At 37.2% G+C, this 22,422-nt stretch overlaps 1 protein-coding gene across 4 annotated transcripts in view; it reads left to right on the plus strand.

The window, feature by feature from the left end:
* Positions 1–15,024: 15,024 nt before the first annotated feature.
* Positions 15,025–22,422, plus strand: part of LOC107707552 (serine/threonine-protein kinase BRSK2-like) — a 228,694-nt gene continuing 221,296 nt past the window's right edge. For all 4 annotated transcript variants that reach the window (XM_016511618.1, XM_016511619.1, XM_016511620.1 and 1 more), the window contains exon 1: positions 15,025–15,396. In XM_016511618.1, the coding sequence (XP_016367104.1) occupies positions 15,303–15,396 (94 nt within the window). In that variant the 5' untranslated portion in view covers positions 15,025–15,302. The remainder of the gene's footprint in view (positions 15,397–22,422) is intronic.

A 22,422-nucleotide genomic window follows, 5' to 3' on the forward strand; every position in this document is an offset into this window, starting at 1 on the left:
AAATTATCCACCCTTAAATATAGTAAAGTATTAACAAATTTTGATGCAATAAATAGGGTATGATTTAAAAATAATAATCCCTCCAAAACAGAGAAAACACATTTCACAAACATGTCTGTCTCCTTTAAAGTGTTTATAGTGTATATAATGAGTTATATTTGTAGGGGTTGTTATAACACAATTCTTTAACATCAATTCTTTAACACCAGTTTAACAGGAGCTGTTACCATAATAGCATGAAACTCAAAATAATTTCTATTGCATAGGGAAGAGTGGGTTGAGTATTTCCAATTATTAGAAATGAGAAGACCAGTACCCTTCCAACCTGACGGGGGGTGTGAGAGAAAGGGAAGTTGTTAGAGAGAACAGCAGGGGTTGCAGAGTCTTCTGGACGAATCCAGGTCTCAATCAAGCCCAAGATACTAAGAGTAGACTGAGAAGCAATGGCCAGAATGAAGTTTGTTTGACTGCTGACTGACAGTTCCAGAGACCCACAGAAAATGACAGAGATGCAGCAGAAGAGGTGCAGATAGGGCGCAGCTTAGCAAGATTGCGTTGCCGTCTGCGTGTGATGTTAGAGCATTGTTGAGAGAGAACAAGAATGTATTGGAAACACGCTAAAAAGTACTGTTTTAATGAAAAGTTGCATCTTTAATATTTTTATTAAGCCATTTTATACAATCAATATGGTAATGAGCCATGTCCAAACATATACGAACCCAAAGTTGCGATGAGTGTCATTAAATGCTCTTCTGGCTGACATCTGATGATAAATTCCATTCATTTTGGGATTTAATTTATATGTCAGTTATACCATGTGCTGAAGTTGTTTTTCACAACATGTCTCAACAGAAGGCTGTCAAGGGCAAACACAGAGGTTGCTGCCGCTCATTTAAACATTGACATCAGTTCACCAACCCGATCTGCTGTCAACCTCCAATCACTGCAGAGTGTGTGCACATATGACAGTGAGAGAGAGAGGAGCACGCTTCATGAGCTCTAAATGTAGAAGATTCCCTGAGGAGTGAGCTCTAAAAACACTCTTCCTCAGAGGGTGCAGCACTGCCAGTGAAGGTGCAGAATAAAGGTCACTTTGTGAGTCAACAATCATCTGCCAGCGCATCAGCAGTGTGTGGATGCAGGAAACAGCATCTGCCCCAGTGCTAAGGAATGGATTTCTCCCCTCCTGTCAAACCAGATGGCTTATACCTATGTGGCTTGTTTTTTTATTTCGCATCAGATCAGTATCTACAAAGACGGATAATCAGGGACAACTGATTATATTTTGTTCCACTAAAAAAAACGTCTCAGGTTACTTATGTAACCATGGTTCCCTGAGTAGGGAATGAGACACTGCGTCCTCTAGGGGTCGCTATGGGGAACGCCTCGTCGTGACCCGTGTCTGAAGCATACATTGAAAAAACACCAACAACACGTTGGCCGGCGACAGCCCATGACGTCACTACCAGTGCGACTATAGTATAAATAGGCGCCGGGAGAACATGACATTCACTTCTTCGTCTGAAGCTTGCGTTCGAAGCATGGCAGGAAGCCTAGAGGACGCAGTGTCTCGTTCCCTACTCAGGGAACCATGGTTACATAAGTAACCTGAGACGATTTCTTGAGCCCAATTTTTCAGGTCAGGTCAGTTAATTGTTCGCGTATGATACAAAAAATCTCATCTCTTTTTTTACAAAAAAACTTCAAACTGCGTCCTCTAGGGGTCGCTATGGGGAACGGTATACCCACGCCGCCATGCTGAGGGGAATGCGGGCCAGAACCATGGCGAGCACTAAGTACCAACTTTACCATTTTCATGGTGAGTTGCCCCTGGGACGTCAGACGGCTGTCCGTGACTTTATCCCCTACGGCCAAAGGCCTAGACTACATACCCAAACTTACCTGTTAGGGTCAGACTCCTGGGCCCGGGGTAGAGCTCCAGGCTTGGAATCAAAATGGATTCCTTTAAGGGGATACGACCAAGAACCTAGTATCACACTAAGCTCTCAACGAGAGAGGGGGCTCGCCCAGCATGATCAGATGTAGAATCAGAGGTAAGTGTACTGCAAGCTAGCCAAAAACTCAGTGCATCAGAGAGGCGGATTTGGAAGGGCCTAGTTCACCTGATGCTACTGGAATGGCTCCATTTCTGAAAATGTTCAGGGCCTTAACCTGTACAATTGCACCAAGTTTCATGCTTTTATGAAAAAGTGAACATATCACCTCAAATTTTGCACATATCACCACTATGTCAATTAAACCTTTCATTAAATATTTGATATTATGTAAAAGCCTACTTTTTCGAACTTGTCCTAGATGGTTTGTCTGATTTTCACCGAAATTGATACGAAAGAAAAAATTAATAGCCATAATATGGACTATTGTAAATATACTGTTATTTCCTTCTCATATTGTTGATTTCACCATTAACTCTTTACCTGAACAGTTTATGTTGCTGTATATGTCATTGTAATCCTTGACCATCGAAACATAGGAGCAGACATCACCTTTTCTGTGTTATCATGTTTGGTTCAGGAGATATGACACAAAATACATAATTTGGTTATGGAGGAAAGTAAAATGGTCGCCATGGCAACCACGAGATGTTTTTGCGATGGCTCCATTTCTGAAAATGTTCAGGGCCTTAACCTGTACAATTGTACCAAGTTTCATGCTTTTATGAAAAAGTGAACATATCACCTCAAATTTTGCACATATCACCACTATGTCAATTAAACCTTTCATTAAATATTTGATATTATGTAAAAGCCTACTTTTTCGAACTTGTCCTAGATGGTTTGTCTGATTTTCACCGAAATTGATACAGACTTCAGACTGTCCTGGCAAAAAGTTATCAAAATCTTTTGATAGACCCAAACATTGTATAATGCACAAATTAATTTGACAAAGAGCTTGCCAAAGTGGACATGAGGCTATATCTCTTCAACGCTTATTGTCTTCAGACCAAGCTTGGAGTTTGACCTGACCATGACCTGAGGTTACCTGCACAGTACCGAAGATATGAAAAATGGCTCTTTTTGTATATAATTTCCAAACGGTTTGGCTAGAAATGACAAAACTGTTCTTTAGATTTGGAGTAGCATGCTGAATGATATCCAATTTTCTCATGTTGCCATTAAGCTTCCTGTCAGCCATTTTGATTTTCTTTAAAACCCTACTTTTTCAAATTCCTCTTAGACCGTTTGACCCATTGTCACTAAATTCAACTCGGATCATCTTCATGCTGTTCTGGCAAAAAAAGTTATCAAAAGCTTTTTGATATCTCAAACAGTTTCCATTTAACTAAGCATCCCTTTTGTTGGCATGGTGCCAAAATGGATCTAAGGCTGTTTATCTGCAACACTTTGGTATATTGGCACCAAACTTTGTGTGTGTCATTGTCACCCCTAGTTGACCGCATGCCATTAATTTTGGAGCAGGTCCACCTATTGGTCAAAAGTGACAAATCATTAAATAATATTACAAGTGATTGTATTTATAATTCTTCGGTCATATTGAGTAAAATCATCTTAAAATATCTATAATTACTCAAAGGTCTTAAAGCGCTAGAACCCTGGGAATTGCTGCTTGCAGCTATATTTTATTATTCTTTTTTTTTTTAAACGTCTAGTATACACAAAGAATTTTCTTATTTGTACAGTATTGTTTATGGTGAGAATTTGTTTTAAAGAATGCATGCTTTTGATTGATTTGATTGTATATCTCTAAATGAAAAAGAAATATATATACATACAGTCAAACCAAAAATTATTCAGACACCAGATATAATTTTTGATATTTTTTTACTAGTTGGTGCAGGACACTTTAGTTCATTTATGTAAGTGAGGATAGTAAAATAAAGCAAACTGTGACATACTCAAAAATTCAAACTTCATACAGTGGACTACCAGTAAAACTGATAAAAATTTGCGACCAAAAATTATTCAGACACTTTGACCCTGACCATGTTTTGCTTAATTGTTATCTGCCATTATCAAGATGAATTTGTTCTGACACAGTTTAACTATAGCGAAAAAACTGCAATAATGTGTAATGTTGACTTAATAAATTTTGGTTTGACTTTGACTGTATATATGTATATACATAAGAAAGTACTGTAATATAAGGTAACTACATGGGGTAGGGTTAGGTTTAGGGGTAGGTTCAGGGTTAGTACCTAGTTATTACCTAGTTATTGTAATTACTATAATAAGTATATAGTATGTACATGAGTAACAGGACTGTAAAATAAAGTGCTACCATGATGATATATTTGCAAAAGACATGGTATTACCATGGTAAATATCCAAAACAGCATGGAATTACCATGGTAAATGTAAAAAATACATGAATATATATATATATATATATATATATAATTGCAAAATATTTGTCAAAAATGATATTACTATTGTGCACATCCCGAAAACATGGTATTATCATGGTGAATGTCCAAAAACAGCATGGTATGTCCATAGTGAATATTTTAAAGCAGCATAGTATCACCATGGTAACATTTGCAAAAACATCCTCTATAAGTGTAACATGTTACCAGGCCATTGGTAAGAGCCTGGCGTGGTTTGTGTGCAGTGTTTTAGTCAGTGTCTCTGTGCTGTGTGAGGAGCCGTTAGGTTATGATGGGTCACAGACAGCCATTACCCACACAGCCCAGCGAGAGTCTGTCCAAACCACTGCTCTCAATCAATCTCTGTGTGTGCGTGGAGCGATTCAGTCGCAGCAGGAATAGAGACATCTGCAGAAATACATCTGCCATAATCACTCCCACTCTGTGGTCTGACGCCCTGTACTTACAGCGGCTGTCGTCGGCTTCCCCCTTCTCATCCATCTTTTCTCCTCCTTCATTGACCACACAGGAATCCCTCACTTCACAAAAACCAAAAACCACAAATGACAAGCTCGAGCTCAAACTCAAACTCGCCGTACCTGCATGTGCTTTGTATTTAGGAAATTATGGCATTGCCAACAATATTTTACATCATGTAAATTAAACATTGATATCCCTGTTGAAAAAACCAGCATATGCTGGTTAGGTATGTTTGAGGGAAACCATGGCTAGAAAATGCTAATTCTCTTTTTAGGACAAGCTACTGAACAGAAACAAACTGAACTGCTCTACTCTGAACATAGCCTTTGTAGTTTCAGCAGCGAGAGAAGCGATTATAGCTTTTAAACTACCTTTTAACTTTCTTTTAATCCAGTAAAACTGATGTTCAAATGCACCCAGAGATGATTATGAATAATCATTCTCAATTCAGAGATGAACAGCATGTGAAGTGTTACAAAAACAACCTTCAATCTGGTCACAGCTTGAACTGTAAGACACTAAAATGTCTTCCTGAAGGCTGACACTGGCCTTTATCACAAAACTGCTCCGGACTGAACCCAAGAGCAATTAATATCAAATTCTTCCTTTCGGACGACCCACGCGAAAGACCAAATATGGGAACTACGCCATAGACAGCACTTCACACACTATACTGAAACACCACACATTCCTTTCCTTTTCAAGCAATGAGGAAATATATGCAAAGAAAGGTTAGACAGAACTGTCAATCAACAGCGCAAACCAATCAGATTTCAGCTGAGGTGAGGAAGGCGGGTCTAAGGTGTTGAGAAACAATTCATAGTGGTTTGAGATGTGACTAATTATACGACTCCAGCTGATTTTATTGCAATGTTTTCCAGTTGTTTTCCTCAGTGTAGTACACAACCTCTAATTATTTAGACACTGCAAAGCTAATTATCTGAACCACCCCCAAATTCTCAGTTTGACTGCAAACAATGCTAGTGTCTTAACGTTAGCATCTCAAGACGACAGCTGCATCCGAATGCACATGCTTCCCTATTACATAGTAGGCCAACATCAGTATATGTGGAAGAGTAGTACATCCGAATTCACAGTATTTATATGTGAAAAGTACACAGATGACCTACTACTGCACATCTGATGGACACTTTACTATCCCATGAGGCCACGGGAGAAGATTCGTGAATGGCAGTAAAACTACGCAACCGTAGGTCACATGCCATTGACAACATAGCAAATCTACTGTAGTACAGCTGGATAACTGGCGTACTACACACTTTCCTAATGTAGAATGTACTTTTTTAGTGCTCGGAGAGAATGCGATTTTAGACACATTCCGCACTTACATTAATCACACTGTTTGTGCTGCAGACATGAATGATAGCTGAAATCATGCAGCTTGTTGAACTGACTGGGTATTTGCAAGTTATCATTGATTTTCAGGTAAAAAAAATAACAACCAGTATCTACGTAGCAACCACTCAGAATAGCCTAGTAACCACATAGCAACACATTAAAAACACTCAGAGCCAATCAGAATGGTAACAACCACTCCCTTATGAAAACAATTGTACCATGGCAATACTATGGTTTTTAGTAGTACCTTGGAATACCTTTTAAATAACTTGTTAGAAACTGGTATTAATTCACGACCATTGTACCATGCATTACCACCTTCTACCATGCTACCACTACTAACCACTACTTATCACATTTATATGTCCAGAAGGTGGCGGTATGGGGTTGCATTTTGCACATTTGTTCACACAACGACAGAATGTATGTTTGTCTTCAGCGATGTATATTCAAAGCTTGTGTGTGTGCGTGTGTGTGTGTGTGTGTGTGTTCTTGTTTATGCTACATTGTGTACCAAATGTCCCCACAAGGATAGTAAAAACTGAAATGGGAAAAAAATTATTAAAAATAGTAAATGATGTTTATCTGAAAGTGTAACAATGCAAACTGTTTTTCTTTAAGGGGTAGGTTTAGGGTTAGGGGATAGAAAATATCGTTTGGTCAGTATAAATGTAATTGAAGTCTATGGAAGGTCCCCACAATTCACAGAAACCTAACGTGCGTGTGTGTGTGTGTGTGTGTGTGTGATGGTATGTGTTATTATGCTACAAGGCACAATAAAGCTGCAGTGAAGCCGGAGAATGTTGTGGTGGTCTGTTCGATCAATCATTCTCCCAGGGCGCACTGCTGAAACATATCAGGTGTCATATTTGTGCACATTTGGGCTGTCCGTTCAGACTTTGCCTCTACAAACACACTGTCACACACACAAATTCAGTTAAACCTGACCCAACAATGGATAATAAACAAACCTGCGGCTAAATTGACATGCCACATAAATCAGTTTCTGTTCACTAATCTAATAGCATGACATGAAAAGGGACAAGCGCTGAAGCTCCGGTTGAGCTCCTTCAGCGCTACTGAAACATGAACCCACACTCTTACAGTAGGCTATGGGAAATGCCAAAGACCAACAAATATAATGATCCTTTGCAAAGCGAGCCACTTCCTAAAACATAAAGGCAACTAAATATAACAAAGAACTATTTATACAGTGTGTAAAACATTAAGGGTGATATAAAGATGTGTTATTTGCTAAATTAAATGATTAAATCCAAAACAAATGAAAAAAGTATGTAGAAAATTTTTTCTTTGCATTAGGTTTCAGCATCGCAACACTTCTTTCTCCACTCAATATTAGATTTGGGTTATGTAGAAACATTTAAAAATCAAATTTATTTGTAAAGCACTTTTCATGTTAAATATTGTTCCAAAGCAGCTTTACAGAAAATCTCCATACAAAATATTGTATGGTGAATATGTAGGCCTATACAGTATGCGTGTGTGTGTGTGTGTGTGTGTGTGTGTGTGTGTGAAAAATACATACATGCACACACACACATGTACACACACACACACACACACACACGCTGAGCTGAGTCAGGATGCGAGACAGATCCGTGTGACCCCTAGACGCCCATGCTGCTGGTTCAACGAGTTCATGAGGAATTTCAGGCGCTTGTTTCAGTTCCAGATGAAAGCAGAGAGAGAGAGAGAGAGAGAGAGAGAGAGAGAGAGAGAGAAAGAGTTATATATAGCTTTTCTTTTGTAATTTTCATTTTGTAATATTTATATGATCTAAAAAAAAGTATGGATCCCAGGTTGAAAACTCCTGCCTTAGATCATTTCATGCTGCGTTGAAAATTTTGTAATGTTCCTGTTTATCAACTCTGGCATCACAGGTATATATTTCATCATTCTCAATTATTTTTTTTCTTCCTTAAATGATCCTATCAGAGTTCACCACAGGCATCAGTGACAGTAACTTCTGATTTCGGCAGCACTTTCATTAGAAACAGAGAAACACCCCACAATTTCCCTTCCTTCATGCCCATGCTTTCATGCTGTTCTCATATGTTGTTCACTCGTTTCTCCTCTATTATCCTCTATTTTGTATTGTTTGGAAAAATTAATCTTTGAAAGTTTAAGAAGCTTTAAACAGAACTTCAACAAATACAACATGTTAAAGACAGCGAACACAAACGTTGCTGGCATAATCACACTTAAAAATGTATATCACACCGAAATCAAGGTCATAAACTAAAGTCTATGGGCAAATAAACAATCAATAGATTGATTTATGGTTTCTTGAAGTCTGGCTCATGCAGCAGTGAGCACGAGAGATGCAGCAGTTGACTCCAGCTCCTAAACGCTCACAGATGGGCTATGATGGGCTTCCCTGTTTGCCGCTGATCCTTCAATTAATCACACTCTGCTTCTGCTCACGCTGATCCTGGACCAGCTTTCTCTACCTGAATCCAAACAATCTGTGCAGCTGATCTAAGATCAGTGTGAGGAGATGAAAAGCAGTTTTATGTCAAGCACGTAGCTTTATGAGTTGAGGCATAATCATACATGCTCATGTTGTGAAAAGTCTGATTCATTCCAGTGAATCAGTTCATCTTAAACGGTCCTAGATGAAGAGATGTACAGTCCAACTCATTGTAGTGAATTGATTCATACTAAAAGGTTCTCTCTTTTATACGCAGATTTGGAAAATCTGATTCAGTATATTCAATCTCTTTGGTTCTCTCTCTCATATGTAGAGTTGAAAAGTTCAATTCATTCTAGTGAATCGGTTTGTCCTAAACAGGCCTTTATCTCATGTAAAGCTAGAAAGTCTGATTCATTCTACTGAATCATTCATCTTAAAGGGTTGCTTCGAACATATGTGGGGTTTGAAACTCCTTTTCGTTCTGTTGAATCAGTTTATCCTAAAATGGTATGCAGAGTTGGAAATTTCAATTCATTCTATTGAATCTATTTGACCTAAACAATTATCTGTAGAATTGGAAGGCCTGATTCATTCTAGTGAAATGGTTCATCATGAACTGTTCTGTCTGTCAAATCTGATTCATTCGGTTCATCATAAACGGTTCTTTCTTTCATGTAGAGTTGGAAAATATCCAAACAATCTGTGCAGCTGATCAAAGATCAGTGTGAGGAGATGAAAAGCAGTTTTATGTCAAGCACGTAGCTTTATGAGTTGAGGCATAATCATACGTGCTCATGTTGTGAAAAGTCTGATTCATTCCAGTGAATCAGTTCATCTTAAACGGTCCTAGATGAAGAGATGTACAGTCCAACTCATTGTAGTGAATTGATTCATACTAAAAGGTTCTCTCTTTTATACGCAGATTTGGAAAATCTGATTCAGTATATTCAATCTCTTTGGTTCTCTCTCTCATATGTAGAGTTGAAAAGTTCAATTCTTTCTAGTGAATCGGTTTGTCCTAAACAGTCCTTTATCTCATGTAAAGCTAGAAAGTCTGATTCATTCTACTGAATCATTCATCTTAAAGGGTTGCTTCGAACATATGTGGGGTTTGAAACTCCTTTTCGTTCTGTTGAATCAGTTTATCCTAAAATGGTATGCAGAGTTGGAAATTTCAATTCATTCTATTGAATCTATTTGACCTAAACAATTATCTGTAGAATTGGAAGGCCTGATTCATTCTAGTGAAATGGTTCATCATGAACTGTTCTGTCTGTCAAATCTGATTCATTCGGTTCATCATAAACGGTTCTTTCTTTCATGTAGAGTTGGAAAATCTGGTTTATTCTAGTGAACCGGTTCATCGTTAACGGTTCTCTTTCTCATTAGTAGAGTTGGATAATGCAATTCATTCAACTGAATTGGTTCATCCTAAAACATTGTTCCTCTCATATGTGGAGTTGGAACATCTGATTCATTGTAGTGAATCGATTTGTTCTAAACGGTTGTTGGTTATATACAGACGATTTTATACCGACCTCGAAAGTTCATTTCATTCTGTTGATTCTGTTCGTCCTAAATGGTTCTCTGTCTCATACGTAGAGATGAAAGTCTGGTTCATTCGTGCCAATCGTTTAATCCCTCATGCATGGAGTTGATTCACTCTGTTGAATCAGTTCATCTTAAAAAAAATATTCTCTCGTGTGAATCATGAAAGTGACATGCATTTTAGTGAATTGTAAATGTTCGTTGTAAATGGTTCTCTTGGATTCATGCATTCTAGTGAATCAGTTCTTTCTGTCATTTTTAGAGTTGGACATTCTGATTCATTCTATTGAATCAGTTCATCTTAAAAGATGAATTCTCCCATGTAAAAGCTGGAAAGTCTGATTCATTTTAGTGAATCGGTTCATCCTAAACAGTTCTCTCTCTTATATGCAGATTTGGAAAGTCCAATTCATTTTACCGAATCTGTTCATCCTAACGGTTCTTCTCTTAAACATAGAGATGAAACTGATTCATTCTAGTGAATCAGTTTGTCCTAAACAGTCCTACGGTGCGTTCCAAACAGGATATATCGCCCTCCGAAGGGCACTTTGGAGTGAAAACAATCATGGCTGCCATATTGAAGGGTCGGTCCAAACCGAAGTGCTCAAAACTGGCCACATCAAAGGGCCCTTCGGAATGAAGGATTTCGAAGGGTACAACTGATGGACACTTCGGGCTCCCATGATCCTTTGCGCAGATTCTTTGCATGATGACGGCGCCTCCGTGTGGGCACGTGATGATGACGCAGAAGGGCACTTCAATGAAGAGTTTAACAGTCTGATTCATTTTAGTGAATTGGTTCGTTCTAAACGGTTCTCTCTCTTATATGTAGAGTAGAAAAGTCCAATTCATTCTGGTGAATCAGAAAAATCAACAAGTGTTTTTTTTTTTTTTTTGTTTTCTGTCTTGAATAAACTGCAATTTATGGCTGGAAGTTCCAAAACAGCACTCATAGCTGAAAGCGATAGCAAAGTTTGGAAGTTAGTTTGTATTACAAACAACAGGTGTCTCATCTCATCATCATAAACATCTGAAATGCGAGACAGATTAGCACAGACCTGTAAGACCTTTAGCGGACGTTCCCATGTAGCATCATGCTAAGTAATTTCCTGCCCTTCAGATCTACAAACGCTTTCCCCGGATTCACCCTTTCTATCTGATATGTACATCTGCATCTCATTAGCATAAAGCTGTATAATATTCCCGTCTCGCCCGGTTGCTCACTCACGGACGACGGGGCAATGATCAAAGGTAAAGAGGACGCTATTTACCGAGTTTATTTGGTTTGCGGTCGTCAGCATGTAAACAGTAAATGGTGCGGCCGCTCGCTGCGCCTCCTGATTAATTTCACAGTCGTTGTGATGCAGGGGAGCGAGGGACTCGCTGGCAACCTTGATTAGACACCACGTGTACAGATGTTCCTCAATGCTTCAAAGGGAGATCCTCACTGAGAGCTGTTATTGTGGATGGGGAGGTGAGAGGCGGGTGCTGGTGACTCTGAGGCTTCACTGGATGTGTTTCTGGATCAGCTTCTTGTAGCCCTGTTGAAAAAAACAGCATATGCTGGTTAGGTATGTTTTGAAGCTGGGATGCTGGTTTGAACTGGTTTAAGCTGGTCCTTTGCTGGTTTATGCTGGTCCTTAGCTGGTCATGTGCTGGTCTTAAGCTGGTCCGAGGACCAGCTTAAACCAGCAAAGGACCAGCATAAACCAGCAAAGGACCAGCATAAACCAGCAAAGGACCAGCATAAACCAGCAAAGGACCAGCATAAACCAGCAAAGGACCAGCATAAACCAGCAAAGGACCAGCATAAACCAGCAAAGGACCAGCTTAAACCAGCTCAAACCAGCATCCCAGCTTCAAAACATACCTAACCAGCATATGCTGTTTTTTTCAACAGGGTAGCCGCATCAGATTAAGCATAGCCTGTACAAAAGGGCGCTGTCAAACATTATTAGAGGAGTACCTACAACTTCAATCCTTAATATTATTCTTTTATTTAGCTTGATGCTTTAATTATACAATGGTTACTAAATCACAAAGTTTCATTATTTTACTATGCAACACACTAGTGGTGAACAAGTGTCTGGAATGACCAGTCTATTTCATAATGTGATTTTTATTATTTTCTTCTACACTCTTAAAAATAAAGGTGCTCCACGATGCCATAGAAGAACCTTTTTGTCTAAATGGTTCCATAAAGAACCTTTAACACCTGAAGAACCTTTCTGTTTCACAAAAGGTTCTTTGTGGTGAAAGAAGGTTCTTCAGATAACAAAAAGGTAAGAAAGAGATGGTTCTTTAAAGAATTTGACTGAATGGTTCTTTGTGGAACCAAAAATGGTTCTTCTATGGCATCGCTGTGAAGAACCTTTTAAGCACCTTTATTTTTAAGAGAAATATTCGACAAAATATTTTCTGAGTTCCAACTTGATCTCACAGAGAAACATAACTGTTTGATGAGGTGGTGATTATATATGATGTGATTCTGGACGAAAACATGCAATTTTTAGAAAAAAGTAAACATGAAGGTCCATCCCTAAACATAACCAGCAGATCGGACGAAAACTTACAAATAAGATACAAATGTACAAAATCATACGAATGAGCCAGCAATTCGCGGAAACGTATAATAGTTTCATATTTCTATGAGACTGTGTTGTGTTGAGTTCTGCAGAAGTAGAAAAAAAAAAAACATACGATTTTGTAAATATATGTGTCACATCCGGGACAAAGAGGCAAACAAACAGGTTAACGTAAGGCAGAGAGTTTATTAATAGGAACTGAGGAGGAGCTTCGAACAGAAGAGTCAAACGTAGGGATAAATGGAAGCATAGAACACAGTCTTATCTGGGGTCGGCACTCTGGTCCTCCGGCCGAGAACTGAGGAATCCGAGGTTTGGTAGGAGGATGGGTGTTGTTATTGTGAACTAAAATTAAAACTATGAAAAATCATCAAAATAAAGCTGAAATAAATAAAGGTTAAGTAAAATATAAATATTAGATGAAAGCTTTGAAAAACTTACATGACAATAGGAAATGTTATACAATTCAGTTATAGAAATTATACAGACACCTTAATGTTTTTTTGTTTTTTTTTGAAGCTTGAAAGTTTTGGACCACATTGAGTTTAATAATACAGACAGAAACTTCTGAGTTCCAACCTGATTTCATAGAAGATGTAACTATTTAACGAGGTGTCAATTTCATATGACGCAAATCATACGATTTTTTAGAAACTATGAAGGTCCACCCCTAAACATAACCATTACTGGAATCATCTAAGTAAATCTTTTTTTGAATTCCAAACCGAATACATTTCTAAACTGAAGTAAATCAAAGCTATTTACACTCTTACAAATAAAGGTGCTTCACGATGCCATAGAAGAACCTTTTTGTCTAAATGGTTCCATAAAGAACCTTTAACATCCGAAGAACCTTTCTGTTTCACACAAGGTTGTTTTTTTTTGTGGCGAAAGAAGGTTCTTCAGATTATAAAAAGGTAAGAAAGAGATGGTTCTTTAAAGAACCTTTGACTGAATGGTTCTTTGTGGAACCAAAAATGGTTCTTCTATGGCGTCGCTGTGAAGAACCTTTTAAGCAACTTTATTTTTAAGAGTGTAGAAATATAAAAGTGACAAACACAACAATGTTACTAAAACTGAAAACGAAAATTAAGCTGAAAAATTCCTAAAATATTTAAATAATACTAAAATAGGATGAGTAAATAACAGACTTTCTTTTTATTGTGAACTATTCCTTTAAGAACAAACCCTAAGATCTGATTGGTGGGTTGATAAGTAAGTTAGTAAGTTCACAAGGTAAGTTTATGTTACTCAGTGTAGGAACATACTTGTGTTATCTTATAAGAAGCAGAATGGACCCGAGGAGCAGATCCACATTACATTTTGTAAAATGTGTTTGTTTGTTTATTTATTTGTTTATGCATGTATTTGTTTGTTTATTTAACATACATAATTCCTCATTTATTTCATTCTTAAAATGTTTTACAGATATTTGGTCTAACATCAATGAAATAAAAAATAAAATATGCAATTATATAAATTTGTATAAAAATAATCTTGATGATTTTACAGTCGTTTCATTGCTGTCAGAGAACAATCAGCGGTCAGAGCTCATCAGGTGTTGTTGACTGACTGAGGTTGCGGCACACAGACGCTCGCGCTGCTTGGCGAGCTTCTCCGTCAATCAAAATTAAGCGCTGCGGATCACGCGCCAAATTACCACCCCTACTACGACAAAGGCGCGTCTCATTAATATGCATTAGGGCTTGCTGACGTCACGCGCCCATCGTCCAATGGCAAAGGCTTGGCTTCTTTAGTAGATTTCATGTACATTAAAGCAACTTGTCAAATGTAAACCATGACAATACATAAATGCTGATGAAATCAATACATACATTAAATATTCAAACAATTTATTAGTAAAAAAACTAAATTGTGAAAAAAATATGTGACCCAATTGAGATTTATATATTTATGAATAAATAAGCTTTCCATTGATGTATAGTTTATAGGACAATATTTGGCCGAGATACAACTATTTGAAAATCTGGAATTTTGTGCTCCAGGGTCACATATTTTGTGTAAAACACATTAGCCCAACTGCAATTATCATTTATATAGCATTATTCACATTTATTTTTTTGACATACAGAATTCCTCATGTAATTAACGATTAATCATTTAAAAAAAACTGTTCCTCTTTTAGTTTCTTAGTCTTAAAAAAACCTGGCTTTTTAATATTAATTTAATCACGCTGACGTCGCTGGCTGACTACCCAATGGCTCGGCTCGGCTCATGAATATTAATTAGCACGCCTTCGCCGTGGTAGCGTCGGCGGATTCGCAGACCGGCCACTGGCGGACACAAGCTGTGCAGGTCTCCGCAATGCCAGTCGGATCTTAAGCCGCCCGGTTCACCTCGTGAGAAGGAAAGGTCAACAGAGCCCTGTTCCCACCTCAACCACAGACTCTCGGTCCCAAACGGGCAGGAGAAACAAAAGCAGACATCGTTCAGTTGGAGTAAAGCGCGTCCTCCGGTGCAGCGCAGCTATAAGAGGATTGCTGTATCCCAAGAACTGCAACGCCGCCTGAAGTGTGTTTAGACAGGGAAAATGTCATTGTCTGGGAAAGAAAACAACACTACCCCTCATGCCAATTACGTGGGACCGTACCGCTTAGAAAAGACCCTCGGGAAAGGACAGACAGGTTTGTGCTTTCAGGCATTTCAGCTGTACATGCATTGCGTTATACTAATCTCCATCAGAAGAGAGCAGCCTGAGTCCGGAGGCTGATATTGTGCGTTGTGTTACGTTATGCTGTTGGATGCATGTGGCATTGATTTGTTTCGGTGTTCAGTAACAAATTGCCTCTGCAACCTTCTTCAGCTCGGGTGTGTTGCTTGCAGCGCTGGGTCTGAATGCGCGCTTATGAACTTGTCCGCTCGAGTTTTGAATCATGCGCTGATGCATTTATTCAGAAATGAGAAGAACTAGGCTACCTGTGAGAGCTTGAACTTTTCTAAGAATTAGCTGCAGACAGGGTCACACCTTCAGCTTGCCATTAGCTTGTGGTTACAGGTGTATGATGCCAGTATCTGATCAGGTCACAAATTACTGCCACACTTTTTGGTTTGGACGATTTTTAAAAATAGAATCCAGATATAGTTATATGACATATTTGTGATTTTGAACTATTTGCAAATGTAGCTAGTATTAAAAAAAAATATATATATATTTTATTTATAATTTAATAGTAAATATGTAATATTTCTATTTATTTGTTTATATATATATAATTAAAAAAATGTTTTTGTGCAATATTGCATATAAACAGTAGGTGTTTTGTAAATGTGAAGTGAGCATGTGTCGGGGTGGCAGTAGGAACCACCAAATCTCTGCGAGGAGCAAGTGATGCAACACTTTATTGCTGTTTCGGCCCATCTGCCATCTCCGAATATTACAATAGCAGTGATTTCCTACAACCTCTCCACCAGAAGATGCTAGTGCATGTTTTCAGGAAGATGATTGTGCTGATTTTTGAGTTGACTGTCTGTTCCTCTTAGATAGGAGCTGACAAAAGGATGATTGGTTGGATTTTATATGTGGTCTGATTGCTTAAAAATTGGACCGGGGTGGTTTGATCAGTGGCGTTTGACGTTCTGCTATTAATGGGAACGTGAGATTGTATGTTTTCTGATTATGCAGTAAGATCATAGTGAAGGCAGAGCCTTTCATTGCATTTATTAGTTCAATTCATTGATCTTTTCAGTTCAGTAACAAGCATTTAGTCACTTTAGCCACATTAAAATGTATGAATTGCACTTTATGCGTTGTTATGAATTGCGTTTATATGTGACCCTGGACCACAAAACCAGTCATAAGGGTCATTTTTTTTTAAAATTGAGATTTATACATAATCTGAAAGCTGAATAAATAGCTTTCCATTGATTTATGGTTTGTTAGGATCGGACAATATTTGGCCGAGATACAACTATTTGAAAATCTGGCTATTGCTACAAATATACCCCAGCGACTTAAGATTGGTTTTGTGCTCCAGGGTCACATTTTAGAGTTTGCACAAGCACTCCTTTAAACAAAACATTTTAAAACAATGAAATAACAGATAAACTAAAAAATGAAGACGAAAAACTTTTGACTCTTTGTGGTTGAACTTGAGGAAAACTTCATACATCCACTAAAAATGACCAAGGCGATTGAAAGACATTACAGATATGGCTCAGTAAAGCGAAGTTAGTTCTGAGAAAAGTGATATTTTCGTAACTTTTTATAATAAGGTTCTATGTTTTAACATTAGTTAGTTAAACGAAGAAAAAGATTAAAAACAAATCAGAAGTAGTATTTGTTAATATTATTTAGGCTAACGTGAACTAAGAATGGACAGCTGATTTACAAAGATAAATAAATATTGTAACAAATGTATTGCCCCTTTTTTTTTTTTTAGTTAATTGCAGTTTCTGCATTAGAGCAATTGTTCAACCAAAATTCAAATGTGCTGATTTTTTTTTTCATCCTCCGGTCATCCAATCTGTAGATGAGTTTGTTTTTTCATCAGATTTGGAGAAATTTAGCATCACATCACTTGTTCACCAATGGATGTGAATGGGTGCCGTCAGAATGAGAGTCCAAACAGCTGATAAAAACATCACAATAATCCACAAGTAACTCCAGTCCATCAATTAATGGAAGTGAAAAGCTGCGTGTTTTTAAGAAAAAGAAAATCCATCATTAAGATGCTTTAACTTCAAACCATTGCTTCCAGCTAAAATACTCTAGTCTATAAAGTCTATAATCCATAATAACGCTTCCTTCAGTGAGAAAGTCCATCTCCTGTTGCCTCTCACATCAAAATCCAGCCACATATTTATTTAGAGCTGCTTTGGCTTGTAAACAGTGCTTGATCTGTGCAGATTTCTCTCCTGATTCAGACGAGACGACTTTTTGGATTGTTATATTATGGATAGAGGACTTGTATTTTAGCCAGAAGCAACAGTTTGGAGTTAAAACGTCTTAATGATGGATTTGTTTCTTACAAACACACAGCTTTTGGCTTCACAAGACATTAATTGATGGACTGGAGTTACTTGTGGATTATTGTGATGTTTTTATCAGCTGTTTGGACTCTCATTCTGACGGCACCCATTCACTGCTGAGGATCCATTGGTGAGCAAGTGATGTAATGCTACATTTCTCCAAATCTGATGAAGAAACAAACTCATCTACATCTTGGATGGCCAGAGGGTGAACCATTTATTTTAATAATGGGAAAAATGTTCTAATACAATGACATTCAGAACTTCGAAAGCGTCCAAGCATCTTTGAGCCACTGTAAACCGATCTCCGTTTCGCTGAATTCCAGTAGAAATGCATAATCTGCACACAGGAATCAGCTTGTTACTCATAGATCACACAGTATATGTCAACTACCGCTTTCCTTTGTGTTAGTCTGCCTAATCAGATCAGCACCACATGCATCTGACTGTTACCATTATGCCCTTTTTCCTCTTAGTCCTGCTTCACTCACTATCCAGGAATCCTCCAGGAGTCTGAAGACGAACGGCCAGTGATCGTTGGCTTCCTGATGCCAGCTCTGTGTGTTATTTCTAGTGTAAGGCCTGGGCTGATCTATGCCATGTTCATTATGTGATTAGGACCCGACACAGACACACGTGTGTTTGTAATTCCTCGTCTTTCACCGAGGGAGGGAGTGAAGTAAAGAGCCTCTGGTTTCTTGCTGCTAAGGAGTTCCTCAGTCTGAGTGAAAAATGCTGGTTTAAGATTGCGGCGGCGGCTTAGTTTAACTGCAGCTTTAATTGCATAATTTCATATCTGCTGCTGTTGTGTAAAGACTGGGGGTGGAATCGTGTGATTTGCTACAAGTTTTATATTTCCTCTTCCCTTCGCTGATCTAACACAGGACGCTTGCAGGAGGTTTCTGGAAGATGCTGCTGTATGAATGAATGGACGGCAAACCTGGACATGCTCAGATTGTGTCTGAGTGTGTGTATTTTTTTTAATGTAGTATCTAATATTAATAGTAAATTTAATGAAATCTTTAATTTACAATATTTTTGGAATATTTTACTATTTTATTTGTTTGTATTTTTGAACTAATATTAATAATCCGAGAGAGGTCTCCATCTGTAGACATTTTCAGTCATTTAGGATGTTGTTAATGTCTTATTAAATTAATTGCTAATCTTACTTATAATATAATTTAAAAAAAGTAATATGAATGTTTATGAATGCTTATTATTACATTTAATGTTAGTAAATGTAATGAAATATTTAATTACAATATTTGTTTTTTATTATATTTTGTTTTGTATTTTTGAATAAATAATATGTTTAAAATATGTTGCTGATCATCTGAGAACTCCATCTGTGAACATATTCAATCATTCAGGACTTTGTAAATATCTTGTATAATAAATAGGCCTATCTATAATTTATTTGTAAGATTTGTACAATTTTATTTTTGCATTTAATATCTAATAATTATAATTTGTTTAAATATATTTTATATCATTTGCAATATTTTGTGTTTTTATTATATTTTTTGCATCTTTGAGCAAATATTAATATATTCATATATATATTTATATATGTTTTATACATGTGCATGTTTGTGTTTTTTATGAGTGTGTGTGTGTGTGTTTGTTTGCTGATATTTAGTAGGGCTGGGTAAAAAATATTGATATCTCGATATTAATCGATTCTCATTTTTACAGAACGATATCGATTCTTAAATCCCAAGAATCGATTAGTCTAGCCTGTTTTCAGTTAATGGACGGAACGTTGAAGGGTACTTCCCACCCAATAAATCGCAATAAACATTGTGTTTTGGTGCTTTTAATATGAAACAAAGTCTCAGATTTCAAATTCTGAACAATGTCACATGACGTAACGTTTACCTCAGAAAAAACATATTCGGTGACCATAAACTCATTAGTCAGATAGAAAAATAAACTGTGGAGAGGGGCATTTTGCTTAATATATGCACCACATAACATATTCATTTAAATTTTTACTGTTCTTTAATGTTTAATTTATGTTTGAATAAATCCATCAAGTTTTTATGACAGCCACCATTTAAATGTTTATATTTCAAAAAAACGAATTGAAGCAGAAATATTATGGAACTGTAACTTTATTATTGTAAAAACGTCATTAATTTTAACATTAATATTATAGTAATTTAGTCCCAACTGGCTCTCATGTATATTTTACAGCATTAGTTGAGAGATTTTTTTTCCCCTTACGTAACGTTACCTGATATATATCCAAAATAATCGATATTGAATCGCATCGAATCGAATTGGTAATCGAATCAAATCGCGAGCTTGTGAATGAGAATTGAATCGTGAAATTTGTGTCAAAACCCAGCCCTAATATTTAGGGTGATGCAGCAGTTTTTGGCTTTGATGTTGGTATTTTAGGATGAAATTGGAAACATCTTTTTTTGTTGTTGTTGTTGCTGTGTTTTGGTCACAAATGGGATGACGACATGCTCGGTTTTGTTGTCATTGCTGGATTTTTAATGGTTTCCACATTAGCGAGGCACAATAAGGCAATCAGGGTGTTTGTTCTCCTTATCATTGAACTCTGAGCTGCTCTGAACTCTTCCGATTCAACAGAGCAATTGTGCTTTCAGCGTGCTGCTTTGTGTGTTTTTGGGGCAATATAGCATGCTTAATTGTTTGAGTTTTTTTTCTCTCTTGACTCCTGACTCAATTATTCAGTATGTGAGCATTACACCCGGCCTCAACCAAGCCAACGGCTGCAAGATGCTTAACTATCAGACGTTTGGGGCTTTTATGAAGGTTATAACCTTTTTCTTTAGTAATTGATGTTCTGAATCTCCTTAAAGCATCACAACCCAAAGCGATTGGTTGTTGATTTTGTTGTTCATTTCTTTTGACTTTTTCTTTCTCTTTTGACTTGTTTTTTTTCATTGTATTTTCTCATTATTTGACCTCGTATTGTTGCATATTCCAGTTTATGTGTGATAATCAGCAGTGCTTGTTTTATTTTGTAGTTTTTTGTAGTCTGGTCTCATCTTTATAGTTGCTAGGCTCGAGTGAACCAGTGATTGTTTACCCGTCTTAAGCATTGTGTGCAAGTGTGTTGTGAACACGTGCGGGTGTGTACGCATATATTATTAAAACAATGTGTGCGTTAGCTGGCGCTGAACAAATAATAACACGGTCGGTGTATTTAGGGCTGACAACACGGCTTTGTTCAAAATGAAATACATAGAGCCTACTATTTTTATTACTATTTTTTTTTCTTCTTATAACAAGACACTACAGGTGAATGGGATGAAATGGTATCTAATAGATATCACCATACTTTCCCAGGTGATTAATCACAATACAATAAACAGTGGCTTTGTAATAATGTAAGTTTTCTGAAATGTTACAGTATGTATGCATATGCAAATGAGGCATTATCTAATTAAATATGCACTTATTTGCATACATTACCAGAACAGAAGTCTTAACATTGTACCAGACAAGGTTCAAAATTCTTGTTTCATTTCGTTGACATATTAGAGTTATAGAGGGTCTTTTTTATAAATCCGACAATACTGTCAACAGCCAGAAAGAAACTCACTATAAAACGTTATGTAAATCAGTCTGAATGATATATGATGAAACCCCTCTGTAAAACCGTTCAGAGTATAGCCTAGACGGGAATCAAACTGTAAAGTTTGTTGTATAGTAGGTGCTGCTGAAATGCATATTGAAATTTAAATCAACAGATGCAAATAGATAGAAGTGCGATAAAATAGACACTTAAATAAGTATTTTGTAGGTTTTCTTTCCAGCAATTTAAAAGAGGACATGTTTTGGAAGCATAATTGACCAGTGCATGAAAACAATGGTTTCGCTTTGTTTAGTGTCTTGTAGGGCTGCACGATTAATCGAATGCGATTGTCATGCGCATTTTGTTAGTAAAGCCGGTTCTGTAATCAGCAGGAAAATTGACCAGTGCATGAAACAATGGTTTCGCTTTGTTTAGTGTCTTGTAGGGATGCACGATTAATCGAATGCGATTGTCATGCGCATTTTGTTAAAAAAGCCGGTTCTCTGAAAGCATGTGAAAATACCACATTTAATAACATATTTTTACTCCAAACTCACTTCATAACGTCAGTCGAGTGTTTGAAAGAAATCTTTCTGTGAGATGATGTGGCTTCTTACACAGAATAAGGCACGCAACATATTTCATAGTATTTAAGCAGTGATAAAGGCATTGCATTATAAATATACTTTATTTTAATGAAAATTATAATAATAAGAACTCAGATAAACCGTATTTTGCCGTAGTCGTGTGTTTATTAGTCACGTTGAATCAATAAAAGCAGTTAAATCTTCTGTTTATTCAGCTGCAGCGATAGGCATTTCCTGATTTCTTCTGCGAGGTGTATTTGGAGTTTCAGCGCGAGAGCGCCCTCTGGCCTTTGGATGGAGATTTACTGCTGATCACAGAACCGTGCTTCACTGAAAGATACGCATGACAATCGCAGCTTCTGCCTAATCGTGATCTCGATTCCATTTCGATTTATCGTGCAGCCCTAGTGCCTTGCCTTAAATAGATGCATCCAATTATTATTGCAGAAACGGGTTGTTTTGCATTTGAATTCAATTTTGTGTAAACTTTTGGCAGTCCACTCAAATAACAGATCAAAAAGAAGATAATTTTGGTAGTT

Source organism: Sinocyclocheilus rhinocerous, unplaced genomic scaffold (assembly GCF_001515625.1).
Source record: "Sinocyclocheilus rhinocerous isolate Xijiao unplaced genomic scaffold, SAMN03320098_v1.1 scaffold1376, whole genome shotgun sequence".
NCBI lineage: Eukaryota > Metazoa > Chordata > Actinopteri > Cypriniformes > Cyprinidae > Sinocyclocheilus > Sinocyclocheilus rhinocerous.